General features: G+C 41.7%; 1 protein-coding gene across 1 annotated transcript; it reads right to left on the bottom strand.

Moving 5' to 3' along the window:
* Window positions 1-5,295: 5,295 nt before the first annotated feature.
* Window positions 5,296-9,114, bottom strand: LOC149187685 (uncharacterized). The gene has a single exon (XM_089409732.1). It carries the CDS (start codon window positions 9,112-9,114, stop codon window positions 5,296-5,298), a length of 3,819 nt encoding a protein of 1,272 aa, XP_089265858.1.
* Between the last annotated feature and the right edge of the window lie 2,174 nt (window positions 9,115-11,288).

The raw sequence follows: 11,288 nt of genomic DNA, 5'->3' as shown, positions 1-11,288 counted from the left end.
GTAAGTCATTCATTTATGACCATTTCCATCAGAGGTAGTCGTAACTGACTAATTTCTCATGATTTTTGAATAGTCCACTTAGCACTCAATGCATTGGGTGATGCTCACAGGGGTGAAGAAGTGGGATTGAAACTAGTGAAATGAATCACATAGCGTCAATCATCACTTCTAGGGCTTGTACTCGGTAACTAGGAATTCCTAGGAGGTCACCCATCCCAGATCACCTCTAGCTCAAGCGATCTTAATATGGAGTTTTCCCCACAATAAATCCCACTTAGCTTGCTACCCCATTTGTTGAGGATATTATTAGACCAAATTCAGAGGATTGAGAAATCTATTGGGATGTAAGACTTCTTTTGGCTGAGGAAGAGGAAAAACTTTTTTTAATATAATCATCAACACTCTCAACTTGGGATTATCAACTTGCAGAAGGCGAAAATTGGCTTGGGATAAAACAAAATAACAATGGCAACTTGAAAATGGTGATTTTTTGTAAGTTTTCTAGTGAAATTTCTTTGTAAAAGGGTGTGTTTTTGGCAGAATTGTTATCTTTATCCATGTGAATATTTTAGAAACATAAGCCTCCTCTCACTTTGTATGGGATAAGAGGGGATTAACAATGAGGCTTCTAGTTTTGAAGCCATATCAATCAAGCATGTACAAACGAGCTTGAGCAAAAATGGTATCATATTCTCACCTTATATCTGACAGGGGGGGAGTGATGATCAACTACTAGTTTTGAAGAGCTTGAGACATGATACCTCAAGCCTGAACTAGAATCAAATTTGTAGCCAGAGCCAAAGTTATGAGCATGATTTAGTTTGTGGCCATATTCAAGCTAACATTAGTTTGTGGTCATCTTCAAACCAACATCAGTTTGTGGTTATCTTCAAATTTCCATATGTGAGTGCTTCCACTAGATTAAGACTTCAAATTCTTGCCATATTTGGAAATTTTGAGCCTTGGAGACAAGTTGCAACAATTTATGGTCAACTTCAAACCACTATTTTGATCATTTTGTGGTCATCTATAAACCATTATCAGGGATCAATTCCACCAGTAGAAGACTTCAACTTCTAGCTATATTTGGAATTGTTCTAGGAACTGCATTAAGCTTTAGTTATAGAGTTGGTTGTCAACCTTAAACCACCACTAGTTGATACCTTGAGTTCTCCCACCTCATTTGGTTTGTGGTATTCCTTGAAAATCACCATTTCAGAGAGCATTTTTAGTCATTGGCTACCATGCACTTTTTTTCTTCAACTCTCTTCTTGGATTCATATGCATGTGGTTCAAATTAAGGGGGAGGGGGATGTTGGACACCTAATCCATAAGGGCTAGTGTGTAAGAAATCCAATAGTCACGAAAGTCCAAGAGACCTATTGGAATATGAAACCAAGGGTCATACAATTGTATTAACATGTACATATTTTGAATAATTGAGTATCTCACACTTATCTTTTATTCTGGTTGCATAGTCCAACACTAACAAATTAAATTACATAGCATATTAAGTTCAGGAAGCTCAATATGAATGCTCTCATATTGAGCTTCACAACCTTAATATGATATGGAAATTAATTTATTAGTGTTGGATTGTGCAAACAAAACAAAAGATAAGTGTGAGATACTCATATTATTCACAAGATGTACATGTTAATACAAGTTTCTGACCCTTGGTTTCATATTCCAAGAGGTCTCTTGGACTTTCATGACTATTGAATTTCTTACACACCAACCCTTATGAATTAGGTGTCCAACATTTCCCCCCCTTAATTTGAACTAGGTGGATGTGGAGCTTGAATATATTCCTGATTCAAAGGTCTTGTTTCAGTCGAGTGTATACCCCAAGAGGAATGTGGTATGGGAGGGACTGTACCCCCTGGCGGGGGGTTTCAGGGGCTAGCGGGCCCCCGAAGCTAAAAATAGATGTAAAATTTCTTTGTGAAATGTTGTAATTTGTATTCAATCTGGGTCATTCATTAGGCGAATGATCTGATGGTATAAGTTATGTTAATTTAGGTTTTTTTTCCCTAGAAGGCAACCCTCAGTTTATATGAGGGAATTTTATTACAATGGTGTATCATTATTCTGAGCGAGGAAGAGAGAGGAGACTGTACGTGAGTGAAGAGGAAATTACAGTGGATCTATTGTAGGTTGTATCTCTTCATTTTTCTGGATAATCTAAAAGGAAGGACTAGCTGTTTCTCCGTGGACGTAGCCCAAATTGGTTGAACCACTTATATGTATGTCTCTCTTGTTTTATGTGTTTATATATTTTTGTTTATGCAATATCGTATTTGTTTCATTTATCCATTAATTAATTTCTAACACATATGCACCCAGTTAAAATTAAGGGGGAAATGTTGGACACCTAATCCATAAGGGTCAGTGTGTAAGAAATCCAGTAGCCATGAAAGTCCAGGAGACCTCTTGGAATATGAAACCAAGGGTTAGAAATTCATATTAACATGTACATCTTGTGAAAAATATGAGTATCTCACACTTATCTTTTATTTTGGTTGCACAGTCCAACACTAACATATTAAAATCCATATCATATTAAGGTTGTGAAGCTCAATACGAATTCTCTTTTTCAAGACTTAAAAATTGCAAAGACACAAGACACAATTTCCATTCAAAATTTTCAAATAAACCCTCTTAAAAACAAGATTCAAATTTCATTTCATTTTTAAATGAATGTTCCAAGCTCTATTATAATAATTTTTCCATGCGTAATATGTTCCCTAAAATGTGTGAATGGAACATAAAACTAAAACAATTACTTATATATTTCATATTATTCATGGGACCACTTTTAACACATTTACTAAATAAATTGAAAAGGTTCTCATTAGTTCTTATTGAAAGAACTTGTGAGACACACATAATCATGGTGACCACACATGAAAATATCATCATTGAATAAATCTCTGACATGCTATGAAAGTAAATTAATATATATACCTTCATTTAATGCAAATTATCCTTGTTTTTCAACTTCTCCATGCCACTTCAACCGTTAGATGATGAATTTGTGGCCAAGTGGGATTATGAGGAGACTAAAAAATCATCATCATTTTTCATGGGTTCTTAAATACATCTTTCTTCACCTTGTTCTTCTACCCATTTCATCCCTTGTTTATTAAAAATATTTTAATTAGGTCAAATTTGCTTGTCATAACAAAGCCCATTGAGTCGTGTGATACCGTGAATGAAGAGGCCATGAAAGTGAATGTAGTTGAATGATACTGTAGCATCACTTGCATTAACCACTTCATATTCATCATATTATGCTTCCAAAAAATGACACTTTGTAGAAGCCATTTCTAATAAGCAAGGATCACGCATTTCTAATTGTGCTCCAGGTACACCCCCAACATCCAATCAAATCAATCAAAGTGTCACTAAAATAAGCTATCTAAGGAGGGGCCATGTAAAAGGATTATATGGCTAATGACATCTCTCACATATAATACTTCTCTTTTAATTGTACCATTATTTTACGCATTTTCGATGTGCAAAATTTAAATTTCCATGTTAAGCCCTACATAAGTCCCATGCTAACCCTAAAACCCCTTATGAAGCCATAAATATTAAGTGATTATATTTCAATTTTTATTCTTCTATGTAGGCTAGAACCCCTCATGGTCCCATTTTATTATAATTGTACCGCTTGTCTCCTATATATACCAAGGATACCTAGTATTAGTATCATAAAATATTTTCTTGTACATTACATTGAATATAAAAGGTGGTTTCCACCTCTAGGAGCATTGTAACTATTGGTTTCTTATCATTTTTAAGGAGCAAGGTTCCTAACATTTAGTATTAGAGCTCTTGATCCTAGGGTTTTGCTACTTTAAACTGGTCATCATGGAATTTTCTCTACAACTATTTTTTTGGAAGGTTTCAGAGGGTGAAACTTTGTGAATATTTAGGAATCATCTCAGATAATATCTGTTAGAAATACTAAGAGGGGGTGGTGAATTAGTATTCCTTTTCAATTGTTTTTTTTTTGTGTAAATAAGCTTTTGTATTAACAAGTGTAACATATAGTACAAAACTTCTGCCGAAGCAGATTACTGGCTGCATAGCAGGCCTTACTCGATAGCAACAGAGTGAAACAGGAAGAGAGAACTATAGTAGACATATAGAACCTAGTGCTGCCGAGGAGTACACCACGCAGGGTGACTTGGGCCAAAAAAACTGGCTATCACAGAGCTGGAAAAACAGTAACAGAAAAATATAACAAAGTCCAACAAAGGGACATGGAAGACTAATCAGAGTTGTTGGGGGGGTCAGGGGCTGCATGCGCCTCACTGTGCCTGGAAGCCTTAGCCTGGTGAACGCACGACGGACCTCCCTTCTGCGGATCAGCGGGCTTGCTGTCCTGCTCAATAACTTTCCGGAGGAGTTTGATCAGAACAGAGAGCTTTTTGCTAATTGAATCCATCTCCTCATGCATTGCGCAGAGTTTAAACTCGCTGCTCTCGACCACTGCCATGTGGTTCTTCGTCATCGTGGCTGCAAACTACTGGAGCGTGCAAAGCTGGCCTGCCTGTTCCCCCTGAACGTCCATTGCCTTTGCCAAGATGGTCTTCATGCGCCATGATTCTGCCTGAGTACGGACGAATTGGGTTGCTCTAGTGCTAGGCATTCCCGGGTCATGCAACCAGTCGACTTCTTGGCTGAGTTGATGATCAGAGAGCTTGGCTTCCTCTTCCTGCGCAGAGGCCTCCAAATCTATGATTTTCCGCTTATTCCTCTGAGATGTTCGTCACTCGAACAAATCTCGGGCCGTCTGCAAATCTCTGTTTGCCGACTGGTTTCGGCTGCTCTCGCCCGCCATGAGAAATCTTTCGTGACTGATACTCTCCTGAACACTAATGCAAAGATGGAGTCTCTGCTTCCTAAGTGCATAAAACATGATGCTCCAAGAGAGTGCAGGAGCAATTATATAGAAATTTGCGGGGAGGTTTCGGGCAGGGGAGTGGATCGCGGCGTGTTCATTGCCTGTCCGATCACCATAAATGTAGTTGTGCGAAAAATTGGAGGGGCTTTTCATTGATTGGGAATGTTTGCCTTCGCCACCTCCTGCTCGGTCTTGAGCGTGCCACGTGTCCCTCCGTCCAGCGCTTCTGCGGCGGCCTATGTCATCCTGGATCATGAACCTGTACAAATCCCTGTAACCTGCTATGCTCATTAATGCCCTCAACCGGCTTGTCCTGCGGTAGTTGTTAGGAGTTGATGGCACCAGTCCCGTCGGCCTATCCATATACTTATGAAAGTTTGTTAATCGGATTGCCGACCTGCCCTTTCCGCAGCCGCTAAATCTAATCGAGCGAGTTGAGAGCATCGGTCTTTTAAATGATGATTTTCCACCATCTGCCAACAGTTGTCCACCATTTCAGCTGGGTGTTCGATCCCGTGGTTAGCCAAGTGGTCGGCGACTGAGTTTTCCTTTCTCCTTACCGCTTGGAAGATGAGGCCTTTCATTCCTCCAAGCAGTTTCCCGATACTGTCTGTGACCATGGACAGGCGCCAGTGCTTAGTTACTTTGCTTATTGGAGTGCCCCCGTATATTTTCTTTGCCACTGCTATGGCAATCTCAGAGTCACCCTCAATTACTGCGTTTTCTTTTTGGTTTCTATGGAGGATTTTTAACCCCTTTTCCATTGCTGCGAATTCCATTTCGTTATTGGTACCCTCACCTAGCGCTTTGCTGTATATATGGAGAATTTCGCCTGACTGGTTTCGGATGATGCCTCCTATACCAGCTGGGCCCGGGTTTCCTTTCGAGGCCCCGTCGAAATTTAAATTCAGAAAACCTTCAGGGGGCTGAGTCCATCCTTTTAGTGTATTGTTGATGTTCTGCTGTTTGGCCTGGGGGACGAGACTTTGGTCGGTGCAAATGTTGAAGGCATTTAGGATTCTCTGGTCCTCCAGCGAGATTCGGCTGGCTGGGTCGGCTTTACTTTTTACCAGGATTAATTGGCGGATGTTCTGAAATAAGGTAATTCTCAAATGTTTAATATTCCTGTGTTCGCTTTGAAGAATCCTTCTATTTCTTTCTTTCCACAATGTCCAAGTAATAAAACCTGGTAGAACTTTCCATATATTGTTGATTTGAGGATTTTCTGAATAATTGCTTGGCCAATTGTTAATGGTGTTATGGATGGAGTCCAAGTCTCTGCTGTTTTGCTGCATGATAGCTTCTATCTCTTGCCAAATGAGGTTTGCCCACTCGCAGGTATTGAATAAGTGGTTCATGGTTTCTGCGGCTTGGTTGCACATAGGGCAAAAAGAAGGACCTTCAAAGCCCTTTTTCTGCAGGTTTTCCCAAGTGAGGGTCTTTCGCCGCATGAGAAGCCATAGAAAAGTTTGAATTTTTGGCCAAAAGAGGGGATCCCAAACCTTGTTGAACCATGATGCGTCCTCCCCCTGCTCTGAGAATTCCATCTGCCTTCCGGCTTCTTTAAGGGTGAAATTGCCATTGCCCTTCAGCCCCCATCTCAGCTTGTCCTCATCTGTGGTTATTCTAATTTTTCGTTTGTTTAAGATTAGGAGCAGATTTTGAAGGTTATTATTTTCTTCATTAGGGATTTCTGCGTCTGGGAGGGACCATTCTCTCCATTCCTGGTCCTGGCTATCGGGGTTCCAGTATTGATGAACAGAGTGCTTTCCCTTGTTTTGACAGTTAATTTTGTACGCTTCAAGATCAGGGTTTTCAAGCTTTGGGTGCTGTTGCCAGGAGTCTTCCCAAAAGAGGGCAGATTTCCCATTACGGATCTCCCAAAAACTGTGTTCTTGAATTAGATTTCTGTTCTTTTTTGCCAAATTCCAAATTGGGGAACCTTCTGGCAATTCCTGAAGTCTTATGAGGTCCTGGTCTCTGCAGTTAGGAGTGTATTTCTCCTTCCAATATCTGGCCCAGGGGAGGTTGGTCTCCTTCAGCCAGCGCCACCACAGCTTCGCTCCACCAGTTTTGTTGCTAATGTCGGGGTCAATTAGGTTTAAACCTCCAGCTAGTTTCGATTTACAGACCTTATCCCAGGCCACGAGAGCCCATTTCCTCTTCTCTGCGCTGCCACTCCATAAAAAGGATCTTTGAATGGATCGGATTTTCTGCAGGATGGCTTTAGGTGCTGGGAGGATAGAAAGCATATACTGAGGGATGGCCTGCAGAATGGCTTTAGTTAAAACTAGGCGTCCCGCAAAATTAAGAGCCCTGTGTGTCCAATGTTTGCATCTTTTTTCCATGTTTGCTATGAGCCTTTCCCAATGAAACTTTTGCCATGGCTTGGTGGTGAGCGGGGCTCCCAGGTACTTCGAGGGTAGAGAACCTTTTCGAAAGCCTAGGATGCTGGTAAGATGGTTCTGAATTGAAACATGAGTATTAAAGAAAAAAATAGTCGATTTGGAGTGGTTTATGTCCATACCTGATGCCATGCTGAATAGAGATAAGATGGATTTGAAAGCCTTGGCATCTTTGACAGTTGGAGAGCCATGCAGCATAGTATCATCGGCAAACTGCTGGTGAGTAGTTGCAGGGGTGGAGGGGAAAGGGCGCAATCCATTAATTTTCCCTTCCGCTTTGGCTCTGTGAATATATCTGCTAAGCCCTTCCATGAGGATCACAAAAAGGAAGGGGGACAGCGGGTCTCCTTGCCTTATGCCGCGGGAAGGAGAGAAGGGGGCCGAGGGGGATCCATTAACCAAAATAGAGAAATTTGTTGACTTGATAAGAGCGAGAATCCATTTGATCCACCGAATGTCGAAACCAAAAGCACTTAAGGTGGCCTCCAGGTAATTCCAATTCACTTTGTCGAAAGCTTTTGAAAGGTCGAGCTGAATCATCATACCAGGGATTTTTCTGGATTGCAAAGTATGTATCATCTCCTGAGCCAAGAGGATGTTGTCCAGAATTTGTCTGCCTTCCACGAAGCCTGATTGCTCCTCCGAGATGATGTCAGGGAGGATTGGTTTAAGTCTGTTAGCGATGACCTTAGAGATGATTTTATAAGTCACGTTGCACAGAGCTATGGGGCGAAACTTTTCCGGAGTTCGGGCTTCCTCTTCTTTGGGGATTAGGGCTAGGAAAGTAGAGTTTAGGGCTTTAAGAATTGAGCCAGATCGTCTTGAATCTTCAACTACTTCCCAGACCTCCTTTTTGACTGTTTGCCAACAAGCTTTGTAGAAGTTTATAGTAAAACCATCTGGTCCCAGTGCTTTATCATTTGGCATGTCTTTAATAGCCTCCTCCACCTCCTCCATTGAGATATTTCTTAACAAAGAGGCATTTTGTGCTGGAGTAATGATTTGGGGGATGGCCTGTATTATTTCCTCTCTGGCTTCCGATCGATCTTCTTGAGATTCCTGGGAAATTTGCTTAAAGTGACTAGTAAGCAAAGTTGAGATCTCATTGTGGTTTTGAATAACTTCTCCAGATGCATTGGTAAGCTTAAGGATTTTATTAGCCCCCCTGTAATCCATCGTCAATCTATGGAAGAACTTTGTGTTTTGCTCTCCCTCCTTCAACCATTGGATGCGAGATTTTTGCTTCCAAAGGATTTCTTCCTGTTGGCAGCGGAGCTGCCATTTCTGCATTAGGATCTTTTCCTGTTCATTTGAGTCCTCCCTGTTAATCCCCGAAGCCCAGCCTTTATGAATTTGACTTAGTCGGTCTTCTATATTGTGCTTTTCCTGGAAAATATTACCAAAATCGGTTGCATTCCAATCCTTGATTTTGTGTTTGATGTGCTTTAGTTTGGACTGGAGTTTAAACATTTTTGTCCCCCTTATATTCCTGGGCTCTTCCCACCATTTTTTCAACAGATCTGGAAAATTTGGGTGAGTTAGCCAGAATTTCTCAAATCTGAAAGGCCTGTTTTTGGGGGTCTCAAGAAAAGCAGCTTCCAGGGCGATGGGCCAGTGGTCTGATCCCCCACTGGGGAGGATATCAGAGTCAACTGTTGTTCCTTCCAGTAAGATGTTTTCTGAGATCAAAAAACGGTCAAGGCGAGAGGCTATCCTATTTTCTCCTCCTCTTCGGTTGTTCCAAGTGTAGAGCCCATTTTTTGGGGGGATGTCGACCAGTTGGGCGGATTCCATGAAGTCAACAAAGAGTTCTGAGTCTTTATTCAGTCGCCTAAGGCCTCCTTTTTTTTCCAGGAGGGAGGTAATCATGTTGAAATCCCCTCCCATTATGATCTTTGAATGTTGGTATCTTAGCTTTAACTTCATTAGCGAGTTCAGGAAAGAAATTTTATCTTCTAAACGCTGTGGCCCATAGACATTTATACAAAGGTAGGTTTCAGAATTACCAGTTAATTGAAATTTTGTGGCAATGTATGATCTGGTAGCTTCCATAGAAGTGATTTCGATTACTCTGGAGTCCCAGAGAGTTGCAATGCCTCCTTCCCATCCTTGACTGGCTATGTCTATATATTTGATAGTTTTTCCTAGCTTTTTGGTGATGTTCTCCAGCTTATTAGTGGCACACTTTGTTTCCTGGATGAGCATAATGTCTGGCTTTTCCTGTTGTAACTTCCTCTTGAGAAGTCTTTGTTTGACTTAGCTGTTGAGCCCTCTTGTATTCCAGGAGATGATTTTCATTAATAATGATGAGGTTATTGGTAGGACGGGAAGGCGTGTAAAGCCTTCATTTTGCCTGAATTGATCATTAGGATACCCAAATCATTAAGAACCTCTCCATTTGTCCTTCGGCCTCTTCTCTTGTTTTGTTTCCGTCCTAATGAATGAAGAAAAAGGCTTTTAGATTGGTTACCTGTGCCTTTCATGATTCCTAATCTTTTCTTTTGCTTATCTAGCTCCGCTTGTTGTCTTGCTATGAAGAGGTCGCTGATCTTCTTTATTTCTTCCTCCGGGATATTTTCCAGCCCTTGTGTTCTCCAGTGCTTTTCCATGTCTGGCAGATTTACCCCTTCTTTTTCTAGAACTTCATTGAGTTCCAGATCTTCGCTTCCCCCATCGCTGGTTAGCATGTCTGTGTCTTCATCTCGTTCATCTGCTACTTCATGCGTTTGTACTTCTGTATTTTCAGTGGTTTCCTCTGCATCTGTTGATCTGTGGTCTGTCATATTTTTTTGAGGAGCTTCAGGCAGCTTTGTCTCTTTGTTGTTACCTTCCGAGTCTGCTTCTGAGTCCAGAATGCTGAAGGGGTTGAGGGTTTTGCTGGGATCTATCACTGCTTTGTTTATTCTTTTCCTGTAGGCCCTTTGTCTTGATTTTGGCTTTTTAAAAACCTCCTGGTTCTTGGCTGGTTGCTCAAGCTTGGCATCTTCCACTGGTTTGTTTAATGGGCATTCCCTGACAAGGTGACCGTGTTCATGGCATTTCCTACACCGGAAGGGGATCTGTTCATAGTCGATGGCTTGAAAGTAATCTTCATCTCTGAACTCTAGCCACAGTCCTTCATGTAAGGCACCTGAGACATCCATTTCGACGCAGATCCTGGCACAGGAAGTGTACTTCCTTTGCATCGTTGCCTCCGAGGCTTTAATGAAGGTGCCAAGTCAGTCTCCTATGAGCTTTAGGGTCGCTAGGCCCCAGTAATCGATAGGTAATGAGAAGAGGCGGATCCACACAGGGACTTGGGTGAAGGTTTCCTTTTCAGGCACGAAGTTCGCCTTCCATGGCCTCATGTAGAGGCATGCTGATGAAAGGAAGTAAGGCCCTCCATCGAAGACCCTATCTTTGTCTTCTAGGTTAGAAAAGACAACAGTAAAAAAACCTCTAGCTCCAAGATGTAGTTTGACATCACCTTTTGGTCGCTAGTGCTGTTTGATCCATTGGCAGAGAGCTCTTTCTGTTGGCCACAGTCCCATAAACTTACATATGATTGCATGCTCCATCATGTGGTCTCTATAGGCCTGAATGTCTGGATCTGAGAAGACCACATGGAGGGCTTCCTTCTTTTTGGGTTTGCAGACTCCTTGTAGGGTATTTTTGGGGCTGAGGTTGGAAGCTTCCGTTTTATCCTCATTTTCTATAGGGCGTTTTCCCTCCCTATGTTCCTTTTCTTCATCTGACGGAGTGATTATTGGATCTGAGCTGTTTTGGCCTGCTTTCGGTTTGTTCCCGTGCTTCTCCTGTCTGTCACTGACTTTTACTGGCATCTCTGATCCGTGATTTGGATCTTTCTGCCACTGGGTTTCTCTTCCGCTGCTTGTCCCAGAGCTGCCTTTTCAGGCTTCATACCCAGAGATATTGAAACCTTCATGTGCTTTGTGTTTCTGCATGACTATTTCCCTGTAAGTTGGGGT

This window comes from Pinus tabuliformis, chromosome 3_1, assembly GCF_031772625.1.
Source record: "Pinus tabuliformis cultivar Carrire ecotype Pingquan chromosome 3_1, CPIR1, whole genome shotgun sequence".
NCBI classification, from domain to species: domain Eukaryota; kingdom Viridiplantae; phylum Streptophyta; class Pinopsida; order Pinales; family Pinaceae; genus Pinus; species Pinus tabuliformis.
The sequence above is the reverse complement of the archived record's forward strand: the minus strand, read 5'-3'. Positions and strand labels throughout refer to the sequence as shown.

Bases quoted from the DNA above. Each gene is read 5' to 3' on its own strand.
- LOC149187685 (XM_089409732.1), bottom strand. From the start codon at position 9,114: ATGGAATCCGCCCAACTGGTCGACATCCCCCCAAAAAATGGGCTCTAC.